The sequence below is a fragment of the Salarias fasciatus genome, chromosome 4 (assembly GCF_902148845.1).
Source record: "Salarias fasciatus chromosome 4, fSalaFa1.1, whole genome shotgun sequence".
Lineage (NCBI taxonomy): Eukaryota > Metazoa > Chordata > Actinopteri > Blenniiformes > Blenniidae > Salarias > Salarias fasciatus.
The window spans coordinates 22,412,121-22,434,942 of NC_043748.1; the positions used below are offsets into that span (position 1 = coordinate 22,412,121).

The 22,822-nt window shown below is 46.8% G+C and overlaps 1 protein-coding gene across 1 annotated transcript; it reads left to right on the forward strand.

The window, feature by feature from the left end:
- Positions 1 to 3,685: 3,685 nt before the first annotated feature.
- hook2 (hook microtubule-tethering protein 2) lies at positions 3,686 to 21,021 on the forward strand. The gene is made up of 23 exons (XM_030089411.1): positions 3,686 to 3,730; positions 5,467 to 5,549; positions 5,977 to 6,049; positions 6,173 to 6,223; positions 7,581 to 7,713; positions 7,948 to 8,015; positions 8,331 to 8,396; positions 8,499 to 8,579; positions 11,164 to 11,330; positions 11,474 to 11,614; positions 13,009 to 13,210; positions 13,360 to 13,470; positions 14,416 to 14,503; positions 16,031 to 16,097; positions 16,379 to 16,516; positions 17,133 to 17,220; positions 17,631 to 17,636; positions 17,790 to 17,824; positions 17,943 to 18,025; positions 18,105 to 18,208; positions 19,225 to 19,323; positions 19,395 to 19,466; positions 19,538 to 21,021. Exons 1-23 carry the CDS (start codon positions 3,686 to 3,688, stop codon positions 19,643 to 19,645), a joined length of 2,109 nt encoding a protein of 702 aa, XP_029945271.1. The 3' UTR covers positions 19,646 to 21,021.
- Positions 21,022 to 22,822: the final 1,801 nt, after the last annotated feature.

The following is a 22,822-nucleotide window of genomic DNA, read 5'->3' on the forward strand; positions in this document are numbered from 1 at the left end:
GCATTCCTCTGGCTAGAAACCCGTGTAGGAAAACAGGAACTCTGACCGTAAAAGTACGGCGCAGCCAGATGGGAGGCGGGCCGGGTGTTTTGGTCGGGACGGAGCGGGAGCGGGGAGGCTTGGCCCTTCTGCAGGTGTCTGAGCGGCGCTGAGCTGCTCCTCCGGGGCCGGCCACACAACAACAGGAAGCGGTGGGACGCTGCAGCAGGCAGGAGCGGCGGGCTGATAAGCCCGTGGCGGTGGGGCGGCGTACGTGTGCAGCGGCAGGTCGCCGTTACCAGAAGGACTCTTTTAACACGAGGCTGCGAACGTTACATCACACACCAGCGTCAAGTGGGCAGCAGCTCTTTTCTGAGGGACTTTTCCGTCATCTGCTCAATTGTATTCCAAGAAACACGAATCATTTCGGGCCGTGACTCCGATGAGCCATAACATTATGACCAGCGGGAAGTACAGTTGAGTTGATGAAACTGGCGTTTGATTGGCTCCAGTAACCAGTGACCCTGCCGTACCGTCAGCCAGCCTCTGTGCTTTAGCTGAAACAAACACAAAAAGCACGTTTTCTAATGTACTGGAAATATTGACAGTGTCCTTAATGCATTTCAGTCAAAGGAAACTTTGTAAATACTACATGATTTATAGTTTTTAATCGACTCTCAGAAATACCAGCCAGCAAGGAAACGCTGTCTGGTACAAACATACATTAGCAAGGCTGATGGAAACTGCAGCACCATACAAGCCAAAGGATGTACTGGATAGTTTAACTCCTCAAAAAGTCCATTTGGAGGTTAGAACCTACCTAACATGCTGTATTTAACCATTTCATAGCCCTGTAATCCCTCACCAGATATTATAAACTGATGTATTATGGCATAAAAAATAGACAAATGTGGGTAGTCTGATGTTTTTTTGAGGGTTTTCATTTCAGTTCTTCAGATTCATGTATTGAGGATCAGGACAGATTCCTGTGAAGCGTGGCTCACAGAGGTGAGCAACAAACTGGGAACCACAGTCAGCTGACTGGGAGCAGTCAGCTTGCTCCTGTGTGGATTTGCATGTTCTTTCCTCTGCATGCATGACTTTCTCTCATTATTTCAGCTTATTTCCAGCCTATGCATGTGTGTGTGTGTGTGTGTGTGTGTGTGTGTGTGTGTGTGTGTGTGTGTGTTATGGATACTCTCCCTTTGCAAGGTGCCTAATTTGAATAAAGCAGGTAGAGAATAGATGGGTGTCGATGCCAGCTCTGAAACACAGTAGATGGGTCTGGAAGCCCATGCTGACCCCTGTCTGCAACTTCAATCAGCACGTGAGCATCAAAGCTCAACCCCGGACCAACGAGAAGTAAGTGGGCCGGTCCGATGAATCACATTTTCTTCAACCTCCTATGGAGGGAAGGGTGGGTATGAGTCGCTTATCGGGGGAAGAAATGGCAGTAGAGTGAAGAAATATCAGCCGGAAGAGCTTTGGACAAAGTTCTGCTGTTAGAATGTGAGCTCAGGTCTTCATGTGCATGTGTGTGTGTGTGTGTGTGTGTGTGTGTGTGTGTATGTGTCACGCCGACATGTGCCACCTTAACAGAGCACTGGCTCCCGATCATGGGAACCAGACACACTCAGAGGCCGTCACCCGTCAGCATCGAGGAAACTATGCAACCGTTTCACAGGTCAGGTGGTTGTAATGCTAAAGGAAGAGTATTTAATGAGGTCTTTATACGTCTTTTCTTGAACACTGTGTCTTCACAGTGGTGTGTTGTTGAACTCCTGCAGTGAGCTGAAGCTTCATGGAGCCAGCTGTGCTTGGAGCTGTCTGTCGACTGGAGCCATCCAGTGGTGCTTTAAGGAAATCCGAGCCGAGGCCAGAGTGAGCAGCAGGGCCAAGTGGGGCTTCTTCTTAAAGAACAAACAGATTTTTTTTTTTAAACTTGTGAAAAGTATGCATAAATCTCAATTATTTATGCAATAATTTCTCTTAATTTACATTTTTGTGTGCTATAGATTTATATATCCATTCCCCTTGGGTTTTCATAGACACAGCTACAGAGAAGGGTAAGAAGAGCCGATGTGGCTTTTACCAAGAAACACACGAAGATCTCAAGGGATGCACAGACATCTGCTCTATAGGCCTGTGATTTCTCCTTTCCATCTTTTTTTTTACCCTTTCTTCTCATATTTTAGCTTTACTATCGTGCTGATGGAAGCAGTTTGTGGTCAAAGTGCTCATCGTCTGCCTCTGTCTCAGCAGGGCTCATCTAATGGATCGCGCCCACAATTTAAATTACACTGTGGATTCCTCATTGTGCATTATGAAAACTTTTGTGGTGCCGTCACGCTGTAACCGTTCACTCCCACTAAAATGCATTGTTTTAAAAACAAGACCTTCTATTTTCAAAATGCAGCATTTTGGGTGCGGCTGCGCTTCAGTGGGTAGAACAGGTTTTAAATCCCAAATTGCTCCCAGTGATGGTCAAACACGTTTTCCATTTGTGTACATGTGAACGGGTGAATGTGATCAAGCTCTTTCAGATTGCTGACATTATGAAAACATGCTGTAATAAAGTTATATAATAAACAATAAAGTAACCATGTGTTTTCTTCATCTCAATAAATACTACCTGTTAATCTTCTAATATCAACGCCTGCTCATTATAATGACCCAGCAACAAGATCATGTCAGTAAACATCCCACCCTTCAGTGATCGGTCAGGTGTGTCAGACACGTTCTAGTTCAGGAGCAGTGGGCCATATTGGGGAAATAGTCCCATAATAACCTTTAAATTTGAACCTCAAAGTTTTTTGACGTGGTGGTTGTGAGTATATATGATGAAATTGTCTATATTTTCACAAAGCCAAATAATTACTCCAGAAAATTACTACAATGTCAACTTGAAGCCAATTTCAGTGGTATCTTCTAGTGTAAAATACAGTTAAATGTAAAAAAATGAAAAAGAAAAAAAGGGAACTCAGTATCTGTTTTTCTTTGAAAATTTTTCTTAATTTGCAAGGCAGTTTGGCAGCCCAGTTTGGAGTCTCTTGTGGCCCGGTTTGACCCACGGGCCTTATGTTTGACGCACCAGTTATACGTGTTAGTATCATTGGTTAGTACCCTCTATTTCAATCGTTTAATCTCTTTATATCTTTAAAAACTTGAAAGAATCACCATTCAGCTCAATTAAAGGACCATAATGCTTACCTGAGGATAGTTATTTTACATGTTGCACTTCCGTAACATCGAAGTATATTAGCTCTGCCTGTAGGTCACACAACACACGAAATGTTTTATTATGCTTTTTAAGACTGCAATGGGTCAACAAACATTATTAAACTGATATTTATTTTTTTTTAAAAATCACAGGAAAAAGTTAAAAACTAATTACTGCATTTAATACACCCAAACAGTCAGAATCTATGTAACATGATGGTCGTTAAAAGACAATAAAACCTTAATTGCTCTAACTTTATAATGAAGACACGCGTGCCGGTGAGGTCATTCGTTTCCGTGGAAACGCTCCGCGTACGGAAGCCCGCTTGCATAACAGGAGGCGAAACGCGAAGCGGGTGAGCTGCGGGAGGCCATGGCCGGCGGAGACTGACTGACGTGGAAAGAAACTTCAGGGCGGTCAGGACTTGAAGTCGAGAGCTTTCGCCTCCGTGTGTGAGCCGCAGCGGGCTTCTCTGAGCACGGCGCCATGAGTCTGGACAAAGCCGAGCTGTGTGACTCCCTGTTAACCTGGGTAAGTTTCCCTTATTAGCAACTTTCCCCAGCTGGGCTAGCCGCCGGCTAGCAGGTGACAGCAGGTGTTCGCTGATTAATAAGAAACGCGGCTTTATTTTCTGTAAGTTATGGGCTCAAACCATTGATAAACGGGTGATTTAACCTGTGAGGTGTTGGCAGACAGGAATGTTTAGTAGTTTTTCAGCTAACTGGTTAGCCAGGTGAGCTAACTAGCTGGGTAAACATTAGAAGTTTGCTGCACCTCCACCAGCAGACTGACTGTCGCGTCAGTTTAGTTAACGACGGGAAAAACAAGCAGCTTAAAGCCAGAGAGGGGCTTAGCGAGTAATGTGAGGTATCCGACCGACAAGGGAACTTTAGCAGAGGAGAATCCACCTGTTTGGCACCTTATGGACGTTCAGAGCTGAACTGAGGCTGCAGCTGTGGAGAACCCACAGCGCAGGAGACAGCCCTCATTAACCGCAGCGTCGGACACTGAATTGAGTTTAAAAACGGAAAATATCTGTTTATCTCGAGTGTTGCTTCAGGTGTTGCCCCAGTTCCCCTGTAAGTATGGAACACTGATGTGGAAGCTGTCTAAACCACAGTGTCAACATCGTGTTCGGTTTTCTGGGAATTTAGTTGATGGTGGCTGAAAAAGGAGAGCAGCCTGGTCTGGTCAAACTCACACATGATCAGATGGACACCAGAGAAACCACATTTGCAGGAAACAACATGCAAACTCCTTAGAGGAAGACCTGGATCGGGGGTGCCGAACATAAGGCCTGCGGATCAGAACCGGCAGACACGACCCTGACACCCAAGCTGAGATATCAGCTTCCTTGTGACAAGCAAACTAAGCTCAAAGCCATGGCTTCATTACAGTTGGCTGTATCTGGAGAGTGTAGTGATTGTGTGGTTTTGTGAAAATCGACATCTTTGTCATGAATATGCTGCTCCTCAACAAAGAAAGACTTTCAAGTGAAAATTCCTAGGTTATTGTGGTGCCATTTTATAGGTCCAGCCCACTCAAGGTGAAATTGGGCTGTATGTAGCCCCGAAATTAAAATGTGTGTGACACTCCTGGTCTAAAGTGTGTTATTCCAAAAGAAAGAAATTACATCATCACTAATTTCAAACATTTTCAAGCTGAGCTTTAACCAAATTAAAATATATTTAGATACAACTTGCGATGCACAACTTCAGCATTGATGGTTTATATCTAGACTATCGAGGCCAGCAGTGTCAAACTAAATATAGTTCAGAGCTAAATACATCCCATTATCAAAGTGAGTGGAACACACGGGTAACATTTTTTGCAGAATAACCTTTACATTTAAGCTTTAAAGTGTTTCTTTTGAGTATACATGGAAAAACATGTATTTATATTAACCAAACTATGACAGTTCAAAATTATATTAAAATCTTATGTTCCCATGCAATTAATGGCAATTAATTCACAAAATGATCATAATTACCAATTGGTTTATCATTAACCAATTCAAGGTTTTGTATGCAAAACTCACAACATGCCAGAAAGCAAAGGAATAGTAGAGCTTTGTGTCCAGAGACTCGATAATGATCGATATGAACCGTCGCCTGGGAAAGTTAAGATGTTTCTGGGTTTCTTTAAAGTGGGACGTTTGCTAGGTCCATGTGGGGAATAATGTTTAAACTGAAGGCTTTTCCACTGGGAAGGTGAAGCTTCACCCCTGTTCTGTCTGATAACCCCCTGGTGTGTCTTCTGTCTCTCAGCTGCAGACGTTTCAGGCGCCGTCATGCAGCAGCAAGCAGGAGCTCACCAGCGGAGTGGCCATCGCACACGTCCTGCACAGAATGTAGGTTTCCAGTTTGTCTTTGATTTGTTCTGGATAATGAATTCAAGACTTGTTCTTTTCTGTGTATGTTTGAGAAAGTCAATATTTATGCAGGATTTCAACCAGTCAGAAACAAAATTTGGGAGTCTGAGTTTATCTGAGCAGATATTTCCTTGTTTTAGTGATTCTTGAAGAGATTATTCTGAAGAGAACCACTTTAATGATAATAAGCTCCAGCCTCTGCCAGATGTTTTAAGGCAGACTCTGTTTTCCGTTACTTTTTAGGTCACATTGTTTGTTCTTCGTCGTCCCTCTCATGCCATGCAGCTTTAATGAACGTTGCTTTTTTTGTGCCTAAATGTCACTGAGCACAGAGTAAAGTCCCCAGTGCCCCGTGGCCGCCCGTGAATCTTGTTATCTGGAGGTTTTCTCATGCTCTCATTAACAGAGACCCCTCTTGGTTTAATGAGACGTGGCTGGGCAGGATCAAGGAGGAGAGCGAGGCCAACTGGCGCCTCAAGGTAATCTGTGAAGCAGCAGGATATGACAAACTGTCCCATGGCTTCCCACCGCCGCCAAGACGTCCTTTATTCAGCTGAAAAATGAGCGTCAAGGTTGTGATTCTGGGTTTGTCTTTCTTTCAGGTCAGCAACTTGAAGAAGATTCTGAAAAGCATGCTGGAATATTATCACGACGTGAGAAGATTCTATTATTTCTATAACCTCCGTTTCCGTAAAGATGCAACAACAATTTAATCGAATACAAATCCTTCAAACTCAAAAAAAAAAAAAAAAAAAAAACCTTAGATGATGTGAAGGAACAGAGGCAGCAGAAGCTGGAAAATGGACACGGACTCTCCACTGAGGGGGATTTGTCTTGTTCGGTTCAGTTTGTCTCTTGGACCGGTGACATTTTTACTGTGAGGTGAGAGCAGTAACCACTGCGCCACACACGCTAGTGTGTGTGAAGGCAGAGGAAAGGTTTTGTTTCATTCAGTTTTTCTTTCAGTAACAAACGTTTCACTCTACTGTTGCCCTTTTCTCAGGCTGTTCATATTCGAATCCAGTAGAAATATTTATTGATCCCAGAGGGAATTATCGTATTGCTCCACACAGAATAAATAGCGTTAAAGTTAAAATATTAATACAACACAATTAATATTGTGATTGTGGCCGATATTGATAACAAGTTTCTGTGATTATTTTGTATACTGGGAACAGTGTCAACACTGGATATGTAAAAGTAACTCCTTCTTTACTTTGTAAAACTTCAAATACAAAATATGAAACAAATTAAGGAACAGCCGTAGCTTTTGGCTAACTTTAAAGCTTCTAGCAAGAACCTTCATGAAAACTTAGTTGTTTTTTTTTGGCAGAAATCAAAAATCAAAATACTTTGCAAAGTTTTATAACTTCAATCAATTTCAACTCAAATCACTAAAATAGAATCAATCAGAAATATTAAATCATGTGCTGACGACATTCTCACTCAGACTTGTTGAGAACAGATGCTGCAGTCAGTGGAAATTTATGAAACTGCTAAACCAAAAATATCGGAACCGTGGCAGAACTACAACTTGCTTTTGCACATTCCCCAACTTAAATCAACACACATCACAATAACTAGACGGAAATAGAAATCAACGGTTTATATCGAACCAGTTTTACTTATCAGACCGATAACACTGAAATATCATGCAGCCCTGCAAATAATAATAAATATGAAGCCGTGCAGGGCTGAGTGCTGACTGTTACAGGTGAATGCCGTGTTTGTAATCAATAAAGACCATAGATATTTAACCGGATGTTTAGATCGAACGGATTTCGAGGTTCATCTCAGAGAGAGATACTTTGAGTTAACTTTTTCAGCTCTGCAGAAGGAGCGCGTCTCGTCTGCAGTATGGTTACGGTGCAGCTGCATCCTCATCAGCTGTACAGTCGAATAACCGCAGGGTTCAGATAAAGCGTCCAGGTCTGGTTTCATCTCATGGAGGAACGCTTGTCTTCTTTGCTGCTGATGGTCTCTAACGGCGAGGTCGTTTTCCCTCCGCAGATCCTGGGTCACCAGGTGTCTGACGAGCACCTGCCTGACGTGAGCCTCATCGGGGAGCTGGGAGACGTCGCCGAGCTGGGGAAGCTGGTGCAGCTGGTGCTGGGCTGCGCCGTCAGCTGCGAGAAGAAGCAAGGTGAGGAGGAGAGCGGGAGGCGGCCATGTGTGAAAATAACTCGGGATTAGACTGAAAGTCAAATCATGTGGTTCCTGTCGGAGCATCGCTCGATTAAAGGCCGAGCGCGAGGTGCAGCAGGTCGCCGTGGCAGCAGTGGCCTCCCGAGGTGGTGCCGGGTTGGTTTCCAGCCCTGTCTGTGTGCTGATCCGTCTCTGGCTGCTGCCTCACCGCTCCGTCTTCTCCCAAACACAGAGCAAATCCAGCAGATAATGACACTGGAGGAATCTGTCCAGCACGTCGTGATGACTGCCATTCAGGAGGTGAGTGAGCCTCCTCGCTGATCCTCTCGGCTCGCGCCGCTTCCAGCTAATCCGGCTCTTAGTCACGGCTAATTCACAATCAAAGAAGTCTGGGTAAACATTGGACTGAACGGCGTCCCACAAACCGTGATCGCTGCTATTTCAGGAATATGTCGTTAAGCCTTTAATGGGGAAGAACAGTGTAAAGACACGGAATTGTGGGTAAAATGAGGTCCATGTTGTGGCAGGGGAAGTAGTCCAAATGAGAAAATAAGCCCTCTTTTGGCAGATGAGTGTAATTTGAGCAGGTTTCATTGAATGACTCTTTTGTTGAAGCTGTTATCAAAGGAGCCTTCATCTGAACCAGGAAGTCCAGACACCTACGGAGACTTCGACTACCAGGTGAGACCGGCGCCCCCCGTTCAGGCCCTGCACTCCTCTTCACTCCCTCCTCTGTAAATGTTCACGAACAGCAGCTGACTTCCTCTCTCTGTGCGTCTGCAGTCCAGGAAGTATTATTTTCTGAGTGAGGAGGCGGACGAGAAGGACGACCTGAGTCAGCGCTGCCGAGACCTTCAGCACCAGGTCGGTTTGCGGTCTGGTCTGCTCTCCAGATTCACAATGAACCCAGAAGACTCGGACCGCTCCGCCTGGCGGTGCTGCAGCGTCCTCTTATACTAAAACACACCGGTGCGAACGCAGGAAAGAATTACCAAGTCATGTGACTCCAGATGATTTCAGCGCATTCAGACTTCGATTTAATCCAGAGCTGTCAAACATGAGGCCCGTGGGCCAAAACCGGCTCTCGGAAGGCTCCAATCCGGCCGATTGCAAACAGACGAGTAAAAATCAAGAAAAAGATCTGAGAAATCGGTGATGGTAGGGAGAGCTGGAGTTTGGAGTTTTTAATTAAAATTGGATTTATGTTGAAATTGTCATTTTATCAGTAACTGTTTGTTTTGTGTGAAATTAACTTTTCATCATATGCACTCTGCACCGCGACAAAGAAAAAGTTTAAAGTTAAATTTAAAGGTAATTGTGGCTCTGTTTTACCTCTCCAACCTGAATTACCTAAACTTACCTAAATTAGGCTTTATGATGATCCTGAATTAAAATTTGTTTAGCATCCCTGGTGTTAGCAGTGATATATCAGATGGTTTCTGGCTGTAATTTTCGGGGAGAAGCCAACAAGATGAATTAGTGCAGGTGTAACTTGGCATCTGTCTGAATGTTCTGCTTGAGGTCGGTAAGAATCGGTGAATCAAAAGATTAAGTACGAAATGAAATCATAACAGCTGCTTTGCTTTTAATCTGAAAGTGTATGTTTCATGTGTTGCACTTCATAAAACTCTGCTTGTTTTCATGTTAGCTAGTGGTGCTAACTGTTACTTTACACACTCCTTGGCTTTCATAGACTCATGGCCACAGTCGTCTTAAAAATTCCCGTTTCCCTTCCGGGCGGTGGTTGCTGCAGTGTGGACAGACGATTGGTTCCAACCTTTGCTCTTTGGAGCTCATGCAGACTGCCGACCTCCTCTGTTATCTCCGACTTTCCAAATCCCCACCGACGGTTTCCCCAAGTCTGGAGTTCAGCTGCACTAAAGATAAAACTGAAACACGCTGCAAGAGACGTGACGAAGCAGGAAGTGAACGGATTAAAGATGCATCTGCGGCAAATAACTTCTGTTTCCCCTCAAGTCATTAACCGAGTCCTGGAGCCAAGAGATTTGGTTTAAATCGTGTCTTTTAGTACGAGTAGGACATGTTTTTTGGACTGTAGGGTTTATTAATTAAAAAAAAACGATTTTGAATATCAATAACTTTATCGAAGATTAATTTTAAACTGCCGTCAAGTACTTTCTCAACTTTTATGAGGACGAACAGAAGCATCGATTCAGGAAGTGTTCATCTGTAATTTCTCAATTCGCCCTGATGTGTTCAGTGCAGAAAAACAAATCCACACCCGGTTATTCATTTAAAGGGTTTTACATCCTTCCCCACGCTCGGAGTGTGTTTTTAACACTAGAGCTGGTAGATTTCCACACAGGTCTGTGAAAATAAATGATCTTCCTCGTGTCGGAGCAGAAGCCTCACCCTTTGTTTTTCGTACCCAGTAATTTTTTTGCACGTTATTAAAACCGAACCGTTTTACCAAAAGCAGTCAGTCAGGACGTGAAACCCAGCAGCAGGTTGTGAAGTTCGTGTTTCTGACTTGGTCGTCGAGTCTTGTTCTTGGAAGTTGACGTGACGAGTTGAGCTGGTTTGAGGGTCCAGTCGGTGTTTTTCTGCGTCGACCGGTCAGACTGGAGGTTTAATGGAGGCCCGGTTCTGATGCGCTTTGTTTGCAGCTTGTTGTTGAGTGTGTGTGTGTGTGTGTGTAGCTTTTGTGCGTTGGCTCTTATTGATTAAGCCCGCCGGAGACTTTGTTTGTGTTCCCTTGGCTTGTTTTTGCACCGCTGACTGTGAAGGGACTAATTTAGCTTCTTTCTTTCTCTTCTTTCCTTGAAAGCTCCGCTCCAGTCGATAGTTGCATAACATCAAGATAAAACTGACACGTTGCCTTGGGATGCAGCGGGAGCCAACAATAATTTGTACTGCTCTCTGCCCACCTGTTTGTTTACTTGGCCGGCCCACGCGTTGAGGATTAGTCATTTGTGTTGTTTTGAAAGCTATTTACTGTTACTGGTCCGGCGCTGAAGCCTGCAATCTGTCCTCAAAGTTCAGCGAAGGGTTTTTACTGTTTTCAAACTGGAGCCGCGTCCCGGAGGGAAGCCTCCTCTGTTTTCTCCGTCGTTAAAAAAAACTGCTCTCGGCCTCATCAGCTTGAATCCGAGACTTCGGTCCTAACTTTGAGCGTTCTGAGCAGAGGCCTCAGGGAGCCGCACACATTCGCCTCTTTATGTGGCGACGGTGCGGATCCCGCCCTGAGGGTCTCGCTAACAACTGCCCCAGTGAGCCGCTCCGTCTGCCGGAGCCCTCTGAGCACCAGCTGACTAACCCGAGCATGAGAGCACCGACAGAGCGTGTGTGAAGGACCTCTTCGCTTTGAACAGCGTCTTTTAGAAAGGATGGGTCAGCGCTGAAGACTTCTCCCGTCTCTGCCTCGGAGTCCTGGTATTTTTTGACGTTTGTGACGTGTTGTTGTCGTTGTTGTCTCCCCCTCCTGCAGCTGTCAGTGGCTCTGGAGGAGAAGTCGTCGCTGCAGGCGGAGGCGCGCTCCCTGAAGGAGAAGCTGAGCCGCAGCGAGTCCCTGGACGCCTCCGCCACCGCCATCACCGGCAAGAAGCTGCTGCTGCTGCAGAGTCAGATGGAGCAGCTCCAGGAGGAGAATTACAGGTGCACACACACACACACACACACTCTGCTTGACTGACCGCGGTCGCAGCAGCTCCAGCAGTGTCATTCTTGAAGACTCCTGTTGAGTCATTCGGTTTCCCAGTAAGTTCCACCCAGTTACGTAACGCCGCTGTGAATCTCAGGCTGGAGAGCGGCCGGGACGACCTGCGGGTGCGGGGCGAGATCCTGGAGCGGGAGGTGACCGAGCTGCAGCTGAGGAACGAGGAGCTGACCAGCCTGGCGCAGGAGGCGCAGGCCCTCAAGGACGAGATGGATATCCTGAGGTGAGGCCCGGACCGGCAGGCCGCGGCGTTTTCACAGGAAACACTGCAGAAAGTCACACTTGGTGGGCGTCGAATCACATGAACGCTGAGGGTTTCTCTTCATGCTCTGCAGCGTGGTTTTTTTTTTTTCTTCATTCATAATTTGTGAGGACTGAAGAACCGAAGTGAAGTTTCCTCTCCGGAGGAGTGTGAGATACGTTCACTGTAAACACTCGCCTCCTGTTATCGGCCTCGCTGAGTAAGTAGCTCAGCGCTCGCTGTGAATAAAACCAGATAATCCTGTGAGAAGTCAACTGATCCGGCTAACCGGTGCTCAGTGGAGCCCGAGTCTGATCAGCGAGCGCCGCCCGTGTCCGACGAGACTGAACGCACACAGTGTGCAGGAACATGGCGACAGTTATGTAAGAGGGAGTAATTAGATGTTTCCGGACAATGAGGAAGCTTTTTTCTTCTCACGAAATTACAATTGACATCTATTGGAAAGAGTCAAAAGAGAATTAACTTGAAGTACTTCGCTTTGTCATGTTTTCTTCCCCGTGTGTCGAGTAAATGTTACGCTTAAACACCTGGTAACTTTGCTTTTTGGTGTATTTTCAAGTACAAGTTCTGATTTCCAGCAGTTTAAGGGAATATGGCATGTTTCCGTCGGCTTGTTTCCTTCGAAGGGTAAAATATGAGCTATTAGTTACACGAGGCTGGTGTCAAATTACAGTGGAGTGGCGGTTTCGTCTTGGATTTTGAATTTGAGCCTTTGTCTTGCGGTGTGCGTGTGTTTCCTCCAGCAGTTATAAAGTTTTCAAGGCTCCTGCTTGTCTGAGAGCGAAGTGTTTGGCTTCGCTGTAACGTTGTGATGAGGGGGAAACTGCATGAAGGCGTCTGCAGCCTCATCTCCAAGCTGCTGCAGGAAAAATCAGCGTCGTTTCACCTGCGAAGCGCAAAACCTCCGGTATCGGTTTGTGAAACATGAACAAGCTCTAAAAATAGAAACACGTCTCTTTTAATAGAGCGTAGTGGGCAGAGAGCTGTGCACCAAGTGGAAAATTGAAGTTTTGAAAGCAAAACTAACGCAGTGTTCGTCTTTCTGGGGATTTGTTGACAGTATAAAACAGAGTTGAATCTCGGCAGCTCTTTGGTTTTAGGCAGTAGTTCTATTATGAATTTGCTCTCGCAGAAGCGGCCCACGCTGCCCACACACAGACGTCCATTCAGCTCCTCTCTCCGACATCTGTGTTGATAATATGAATTTCATGCATCGACACCGACTTGCGTCAGAGTTGTTCGGTTCTCACTAGTTAAGTACATATCCACACGGATGTGTGTGTGTAACTAAAAAAACATGGTATTCCTGTACTGCCACTCGACGCCTCCCACACACTCCTCCTCCTCCCCCCCAGGCACTCGTCCGACCGGGTGAACCAGCTGGAGGCGCTGGTGGAGACGTACAAGAGGAAGCTGGAGGACCTGGGAGACCTGCGCCGGCAGGTGCGCCTCCTGGAGGAGCGCAACACCGTGTACATGCAGCGCACCTGCGAGCTGGAGGAGGAGCTGCGGCGAGCCAACGCCGTCCGCAGTCAGCTGGACACCTACAAGAGACAGGCAAGAGAGGAGGAGGGGGATGCTTGTTCCGGTGTTGACATCCAGGTGATGTTCAGCACAGTCCGGCTGGCGCGCGCGTGGCGGAACGCCGGGCCGCTTCAGCGGCGCCCTCGCTCACCGGCGGCGTCGCTCCTCTCTCTGCGCCGCAGGCCCACGAGCTGCACAGCAAGCACTCCGCCGAGGCCATGAAGGCCGAGAAGTGGCAGTTCGAGTACAAGAACCTGCACGACAAGTACGACGCGCTGCTGAAGGAGAAGGAAGTGAGTCGGGGAACCCCGTCGGCCCGTTCAGCAGAACAACATGTTCTTTCTCTCCAACGTCCCTGAAAATAAAATATCACCACGGTAAAGAGAGAAGCCGTGCTGTGGGTCGGTGGTCTTAATGTTACGGCCGATGGGAGCGGCGAGCGAAGTTGTGCAGATCGGCATTTGTTGTGATGCTCCAGGAAGGGCCGGCTGCCAGGCGAATGTTGTACTATTCTTCTGCGGACTCCCACATCTCGTGTTAATTCTAGCACCTCCTGCGATCTGACGGCGGTGATGAATGTCCTCGGCGACTGGTGGGAGTGATTCAGGAGCGCACAACGTACCGATGCGGAGCGCGCATTTACATTTTCCCTGCGCAGCTCTGGACACAGAAAACCCCTCCATGAGATCCGTGGGTTTGATCTCTACTGATTAGTCTTAAGCTCAAATATAGAATGAGTGTATGTCACACATGCAGCACGGCTGGGTTCACGGCAGCAGCGTCGGAGATGTTTGTTTAATGCATATGATGGGATGTTATTACTCTCACACACATTATGCTTCACATCAGAGCCTTATGCTTCCCTCAGCCGCCGGTTTGCTGCTTTTCTTCTGTATTCCTGCAGCTCTGTTCAGGGAATTCATTTTATTCTGGTTTTCTCGGCGCTTCTCGGTTTCCCACAGCTCAGCTGTTTATCAATGAATTTCGAGTAGAAAGCCTGATTATCTCTCCTATTGAAGGATCTGCATCGAGAGTAGAGAGAATCGGTTTGTTGTAGCCGTGAAGAGTAAGTGAATCTCGGTGTGTGTCTGTGAGGAAGGGCCTCAGAATTAAACCAAATTCCGTTCTGCTGTTCATCCCACAAATGCATGTTTCTGACAAACGTTCAGACGCCAGTAGTTTGATGAAACATTCAGCAGAGCTGAAGCTGAAGCTGTCCCCTGTGCCTCGTCCTCCAGCGTCTGATCTCGGAACGGGACACTCTGCGGGAGACGAACGACGAGCTGCGCTGTGCTCAGGTGCAGCAGAGGTGTCTCAGCGGAGCCGGTGAGTTTCTCATTTAAACAACGGACGCATGGACCGGCGGCAAACCGACGCGTCTGTTTCACTTCGACAATTCTGTGGCTGTGTTTACATGAGGTTTGTTTTCTCTGTAATTACGAGTGACAATCAAATCCACTTTTAAAAAGATTAAAAAAAAACATGACCTTGTAAAAATGATCATTCTGGATTAAGCTTAAAACTGAAGCAAGCGGCTGTTTGTTCAGATTTTCAAGCTGAATTGAAAAATTCCTCAATACATTCGTTCTGTTTTAAATTAATCCCCCCGTTCTGCCGGTTCCCTTCTACCACCGCCATGACGCACATTTTCCAAGATGGCCGCCCGAATCAAGAGTTGGACTCCAGCTGAGATTTAATAGCAGCCTTAGAAGAATTACAGAATGTATAATGATTGCATATTAATACGTATAGTGAAAAGAGTGGATGGGCGGAAGCATAAAAGTGCAGATCTTTTCAAAGCTGTAGCTTCAAAGTTCGAGGAAATAAAGAAGCAGGAAGTGGAGTATTTCCTCCTGTAAATGTCACGTCGGAACTCTTCTGAACCTCCAGATTTTAAGAGTAAACAAAGTCGAATAAATGCGTTTTTCATGTAAACTTCTATTTGGAATTGCTGTTCTCATGTTCTTTAATTCCAAATTATTTATGGTAGGTCTGAATGCTTATTTCCTGATAAAAATCATCACTGTGGCCAAAGAAACAAACTACAGTTTGAGGACTCAGCCGAAGTGGTGAATTATTAACTGTCAACCATCAACATTAAGAATCAAATAACTGTTGTCCAGTTACAATTCCTGAAGGCTGAACCGAGTTGATCTCATCGATCTGGAATGGATTTCTTGTGTTGATATGTTTTATTATTGTTTCTTGTGATGCATCTTTTGTTTTTCTCGCTCCCTGTGGAGTTTGCAGTGGTGTTCATTTGTGATTTTTCTGTTTTGTGCTATACGCGCATGACTTTTTTTATATGATCAATTTTAAAAAGGATCTGGGGCAGCTAATGATGACCTCTGTCTTAGTTGTAAATAAAAATAATTGATTCACTCAGTTCATTGTAAATGCAGCAGAGACAAATGAGCAAGATTTAAAAAAAAAAAAAAAAAAAAAAATCAGAAAATTGTGACAGAACTTGGATATTTCAAATTGAAGCCGTCAAACTTAATCACATGGGTGCAAATCCCCAGGTTTTTTGGAGTGTTTCTGTAAATTGTAATCCTCGTTGGTCTTTCTGATACGTGTCGGTTGTGCGGCGGATTTGTGAATGATCAGGATTCAAATGAGGAAAAAAGTCTAATCTGATATTTTCGTGCTGTTTTTGCTGAACCGATCTGATTCATTTGCGCAGTTCTGAATTTTGTCCTTTTGAAGAAAAGGCCTTTGTTGTCATGATACCAGTGAAAAGGCAGAGAATTCAGAAATGTCAGGTTTTTGTTTCTCACCTCAGAAACCAAAATAGCGTTGGCAATCAGAGAAAAGTCCAGCTGACGCTCGGTTTTCCTCGTCTCCTCTCCGCAGGAGGCCTCTGTGACGACGGCGCCGCAGTGGGAAACCTCGCCGCAGAGATCATGCCCACTGAGCTTAAGTACGTCTATTATTGTTCCGAGTGTTTTTTGTTCTGCTGTTTGCAGATTAATGTTCGCACAGTGATCAGATGGAGGCAGAACAGCTTCTGTGCTATCAATAGACGCTTTTGTTGGAATTCGGTCACCAGAACAGTTTATTAATAGAAATGGAGATTGGTGTTGGAGATGGTGACACATGTCGGGCCGGGGCGTAGCCGGGCGGAATGCAGCGGCCGCTCTCTGGCGTTGAACTTCCTGCCGGCCCTCGTTCTGACCTCGCCGTCTCGTGGCCGCCGCTCAGGGAGACGGTGGTTCGTCTGCAGAGCGAGAACAAGATGCTGTGCGTCCAGGAGGAGACCTACAGGCAGAAGCTGGCCGACGCTCAGGCCGAGCTGGAGGAGGCGCAGCGCAGCAAGAACACCCTGGAAACCCAGAACAGGTAGGAGCGCCGCCGTGGTGCGTGTTCCTGTGTGTTCTGTGTGTTCCTGCCCGTTCGGCTGAGGCAGGGAGGGAGCGAGCGAGTTCTGCCTAAATGTCAACTCGCCCTCTGGACTGTGTGCTGGGAGCTGTGTGGGCCGGACTGGAGGACAGACAGCAGAAAGCCAGATTGTCCCCTTGACTGCGTGCGTGTGTGTGTGTGTGTTTACATGCCTTGTGGGCATGTGGACATGTGGGTGGACTGTGTGTGTGTGTGTGTGTTTGTGTGTCCATTGCAACACCAGGCCCAGGGTGTGGGAAGCATCCTCAGCAACAGGAGGAGAGGAGTGGAGTGAGCATGCTCAGTAGAGCGCAGCGCCGAGCGCTCGGGCAGCCGACAGCAGGTGTTACACGGCCCGGTCCAAAAAAGTTGGGACGTCAAGTAGATCACTCCAAAAGAGAAAGATGGAAGCAGTGCAGTTAAAAACAAATCATTGAACCAGGAAAGATAATCGGAGTGAAAATAGAATTTATGGTGAAACGGTATTGTCTGACCGAGTCCGCTGCCGTGCGCGGTGTGGAATCACCTCGTCCTCCACAGCGCCTCTGATGTCCTCGCTGTCCACCTGTCCTCCCAGGCTGAACCAGCAGCAGATCTCGGAGCTGCGCTGTCAGATCGAGGAGCTGCAGAAGGCTCTGCAGGAGCACCACTCCAACAACGAGGACGTGAGTGGAGAGACCCGCCTGCCGCCTTCCTGCTCTGCACACACTCGGCTTTTCGGGTTCCGAGTCGCAGAGTTTTCTCCAGAGACCAAACGCAGTGTGCAGGCGATGCATTGTTTTGGATTTCGGGAAGAGAAGTGGAAACACAGTGATGAAAGTCAAATCAGAGCCTCCGTCATTTACAAGAAAAGCCAAAACATGGCAGAATCAGAGCGATTGGCAGCGTCTCCCAGCTCTGCGCTGGTCCTGAAACAATGCATCGGCTCCTCACACTGAGCGGAGTGGAATGGTAGGAGCTGTGGTCGCTGTGTGGGACTTTAACCCGTGTTTGCTGTGGTGAGTCATGTTAACGCCTGCCCCTCTCTGTCTGTCTCTCTCCGCCTGCCCCCGCCGACCAACCCTGCCAAAATCAGGCTATCGTAAGTACGGCCCTCCCTCTGTCCACCTGGCCCATGATTTGACTGATGAGCTTCGACTTTCACTGCTGAGACCTGCTGTGTGTTTGTGTCTTTCTGAAAGTGTTGAGTTCTCACTTTCATGACCTTTTCTGTGTTTTTTCTTTTTCTTGAAAGTCCTCGTTGTTGAAGAAGAAGCTCGAGGAGCATTTGTGAGTCCTCCACTCCTCTGCATGTTCACCCATTATTTATCCTCGTGGGCTGCGAACAGCAGCGAGCCGACGCTCTCTGGGTGTGTGTGTGTGTGTGTGTGTGTGTGTGACTGTTCAGGGAGAAGCTCCACGAGGCCCACTCCGATCTCCAGAAGAAACGAGAAGTCATCGACGACCTGGAGCCCAAAGTGGACGGCAACAGTAAGACGCTCCAGCCGGCATTTCTTCGTCTCGCTCCCTGCTGAGACGCGCCGTGAACGCGTTTCTCATCTCCTCTCAGTGGCCAAGAAAATAGATGAACTCCAGGAGATCCTGCGGAAGAAGGACGAGGACATGAAGCAGATGGAGGAGCGCTACAAGCGCTACGTGGAGAAGGCGAGAACGGTCAGTCCACCTCGAGGGAACAGGCGCTCGGCGGCGCTCGGCAGGTTAAACGAGCGCAGGACGGTTTTTACACATCAGACTCGCACGTCTGGAGGGACGGCAGCCAGAGCCCGGCTCGGGGAAGGAAAAGAAAAAAATATTGAATACCCAAAGGGGTGAAATGAGGACGTCGGTTCATTTCTGCACCAAATATCGGTGACGATTACTGAGAACATGTTCAAAGCCGTTCGTGGTCTCAGTCGGTGCTGCTTACAATGATCACATCTTTTTCACGGCTCCAAACGGTTACTGTCCAATCTGAGGCATTAGCAGCTTCCAGTCCCCACAGGGAATAGTGAGACTTCAGTGTGTGTGTGTGATACATGCAACGCCTCCAGTGCTGTGAGCAGAGGAGCAGCCTTGCACCATGATGATGCCGCCGCCATGCTTCATCCGGTTGCCTCTAAATAAACGGATTCCTTCTCTCAGCGGTGCTTCCCTCCTCCTCGCTCTGTTGAGACGATACAGACTGAGGCGCTCAGCCTGAAGCTCTTTTCGTGTTCTTTGAGCCGTTTTGAACCTTCACACACTCCTCTACCTCAGTTTCATCTTGGCTCCTCTTCCAGGAAACATCTGAGCGGTTTACGACCTTTTTTCATATGAAGATCTCAGGAGATCAAATTGAGTTTTAAAGCCGTTGTTTTTGTTCTGATGCTCCCAGACACATCCTCTGTGTTTACTGGAAATAAGCTGCTGTTTTCATGCAAGCAGACCTTAACTGGTTTGTTTTGGTTTCTTTTTTTGGGAACTTGTTTAGTTCTTTATAGGTAATTTTTTACTTGATGGAAGGAAAATGACTTTGAACAGACACAAGAACATCCAGAATCATGAAATTTAAGCAGAGGAACCAATACAAGCCTGGAAGAGTGTGAAAAGATAACCTGATGAAAGGAACTAAAGGGACATTGTGTAACTGAAGAACTAAAATTGAAAACTTTGACTTTGTTCAGAGAACCTGAATCATGTGATCATTGCAGGTAATCAAGACTCTGGATCCCAAACAGCAGCCGGCGCCTGACATCCAGGCTCTGAAGAACCAGCTGACGGAGAAGGAGAGGAGGATCCAGCATCTGGAGGTAGGAGCGTCACGATGTGGCTCATCGGCCTGGATTCACTTCACCGAGGCTTCTGTTCGCCCTCTGCTCAGCACGACTACGAGAAGAGCCGCGCCCGCCACGACCAGGAGGAGAAGCTCATCATCTCAGCCTGGTACAACATGGTGGGTGCGCGCACACACACAAACACACACAGAGCGGCGGCCGACCTCACGCCGCCGCCTCCTCCTCTCAGGGCATGGCGCTGCATCAGAGGGTGTCGGGCAAGCGGACCGGCTCCTCCGGTCAGACCATGTCCTTCCTGGCCCAGCAGAGACTGTCCACCAACGCCCGCGAGGCCTGATGAGGCACCACCCGAGATGAGGCGCCCGGAACGCCACGGCGGCTCCGGCCCGCTCTCCTTCACGCCTTCGCCTCGGTTTTTCTGTCTCATGCTGCTGCCCCCTGCTGGCCGGTAACGATAGCAAGAAGCCTCCTGGCGCCGAGGAGGAGCCAGTTCGGCTGGAGTCGAACACGGCCCGGAGGAGAGACTGGCTCACCTTTTAAGGTGATTTCTTTTTATTTTTTTATTTTTAAGAGCCTGTCGGAGTCGCTCCAGTTTCCTTAAGCTGTCCTTTAAATGTTTCTAATGTTTTATTTTCAATGCTGAGATGCAATGTGAAGTAGATCTGTTAAAGGAGCAGGTGCGACGTGAGCAGGCTGCTGTCGGTGCTAAAAAACCACAGAGTGTAGATTAGATGATCACTCTTGATCCTGTAGCTTTTAGGTAGTTTTTAATAATATGAAGGACCTCGTCGAAGACCTCTGCCGAGCTCACAAAGGCTGCATTTCTCTGGTGTTTTTCTCCATACATGAAATCATGTCGGTGCGAAAAACAAGACAAGCACTTTCTTTCATGCAGGGTGAGTTTGTTTAGTGCCTCACAGAAGACAAATCTCAAAACTCCCCGACAGGCTGAAGCCGAGGGTTTGAGTAATTGCAGGGTTAAAGTTGGATTTGATTGGAAAAACTCACTGCAGGTGTGTGTTGGGTGATCTCCGCCCCCTCCTGTAGGTGATTTGTGTCTCATTTGTTGCCTATAGATATAATTATCACTCTGAGACTGTTTCCCCCTCCTCTTCTCAGAGATTGAAGCAGGGTTTGTGGCGTTGGGTACGACGTAATTGCACTCACCACTTTAGTTAAAAGCCTGAGAGTTGCTGGTGAAAACAGGAGGACTCATTGTGAGCGCGTTCATGACTCAGCTAATGGCTGTTTACCGCTGCTACTCCTCATCTTCAGCTTAACTGGAAGGAAACGTGAATGCTGGAATATTTCCTGCTGACGGTAAAAAAACGGCTACTTAAATTAAAACACTACGTCTGCCTTCGATCACTACTGACACACTTCCCTTTTTAATAGCCGGTCCCGTTACATCACAGCTGCTGTCTTTTTTTTTTGTCCTTGGACTTCCTGTGAAGTGTTGTTATCATCTACAGAGACCAACATCCTGCAGTTGCATGCACGTTTTGTTTTTTCTTTTTTTTTTGGCTGTTTGAGTCTATATTTATGGTGTTATGTTTGCGGTGCGTTTGCATGGGGGACAGTGGGTTTGGTTTCAAGGGTTTCTTTGTCATGGTCGTGTAGATCGTAGCAAACCGGAGTTCACAGGAAGCAGAGGCAAATCAGAAACATTTGTAGTTTTCTTCTATTTTTGCACTACAAATAAATGGGATCTGAAAACAATCGTGGTCTCTGGTGTCCATTTTCCTCTTCGTTCACTTTAAAGGGTTTAGTTTGTTATAGATTTAGCTTAAAGAATTCAATTGACGAGCTAGTCGAGATGTAAAACCCAGTTTAGAATCTGTCACTCCTAGCCTTCACAGGCTTGTAATACCACTTTCTACCACCAGATGGTGTTAGGTGATAGACAGATGCCTCCACATTGTCTGCAGCTCACTCAGGTTCCCTGCCTCCACAGAGCAGAGCACACGCTTTGCACTGTTGGCTTTCAAACCTGCCTCTAGCAGCTGAAACCGGTTTGCAGTTCCTCCTCTGGGAGGTTTGGACAAACATTTCTGACCCAGCTTTTGTCACCTTGCTCCCTCTCATGGGTACACTCCACTCCCGTCACAATCTAAAGGCCAAGCCGATTAGTCAAACTTCGCACATCCTTTTGTGCAACTGTTGAGTGAAACGGTGGAGGCATTGTTTATCCCTCGCACCACTTCCCTCTCTCGGCGGTTTACAGAGAGGCAGCGGACCCCGGTCCAGCAGGCGTCCTGATCATAACGCCTTTATCTGTACGGCACGTTTCACGAAGCCCAAAGAAACCAGACGACGCAAACCTGATGGGAGGGGTTCTCAGGTGTGCTGAAGGTGAAACCAGTGAAATCCACAACATGTTTGACTTGAGTAACATTTCTCAACTGTTCTGAGCTCTTCACAGCATTTTGTTACAGATAACGCTACAATTCTAGTTTTATTCAGCAGACGCTTTTGCCCAAAGCGACGTACAACACAAGCAAGAATAGACATAAAGAAACCATTAGGAAATGCTTCAATTGCTTCAAGTGCGATTGGTCGAGGGAGTCGCCATCAAGTTGCAGAAGAGGAGCCGCTACCCCCCTTTTTTTTTTTTTTTTTTTTTGTTTTTTTTTTTAAACTCACCTGAATGAGAAGATTTCGGTCCAGATGGATGCACTTTTACTGAATTCGGGAAGAAAACCCGAATCAGCTGGTTGTTTTGTTGTAGAGGTATTTACAGCTTCCTCCCTTAAAGCCAAGCAGTTCTGAATTATGGACTCTTGAGTATCAGAATCCAGTTAATTGTACCTCTTCTCATCAAATCCAGGTGAAAGTGTGACATGGCGCCATCTAGTGGTGGAGCTGCACACTGCATCAGCTGAGGATCTATGTGGAGCAGTGGTCATCACCCTGGTTTGTTCAGTGAGAGTATCCCCAGGCTTTGTGAAAACATTTTGTGTGTGGAGTTTGCATTTTCTTCCAAAGCTGTTGACTCTAAGCTGCTTGTAGGTGTAAGTTTGGATGAAGCGGAGTAAAAGAGCTCCGGGTGACATTTAGAAATGTTTTTATTGAGAATGTAAAGAAAAACACAGAAACACTCATTTCAACAAACTTTAACATGGATCGGACGCATCAGTTTCCCTTTGTTTTATTTTACAAAACATTTACATCTAAAGGTGCCTCACCCTAGAAACAGGACGTAATTATAAAAGAAACACCCACAGTACATCGGGAATACATGATCAAACTACCAGAGTGACCTTATCTTCTGCAGATTCCCTCCATTTCTTAACATTAAACCCTCCCTCCGGCCTCCAGCATCCGTTCCCACTCATTACTCTCTCAGATCCCTTCTGCTCGGGCCAGTGGTCTCTGTTAGAAGAAGCTAAAGTTACATTCATTATTCTGATTACTCTGCAGGACCTTCTCCACTAGTGTTTACTTCATGACAAGCAGACAGCACGGTATGGAATCACAACAGCGAGATCTGACTACTGAAGTCGGCTAGAAGGCT

Coding starts and splice junctions, on each gene's coding strand:
- hook2 (XM_030089411.1), top strand. CDS start 3,686: ATGAGTCTGGACAAAGCCGAGCTGTGTGACTCCCTGTTAACCTGG. Junction 11,331..11,473: donor CTCCAGGAGGAGAATTACAG/GTGCACACACAC, acceptor TGTGAATCTCAG/GCTGGAGAGCGGCCGGGACG. Junction 14,504..16,030: donor GAGGTGTCTCAGCGGAGCCG/GTGAGTTTCTCA, acceptor TCCTCTCCGCAG/GAGGCCTCTGTGACGACGGC.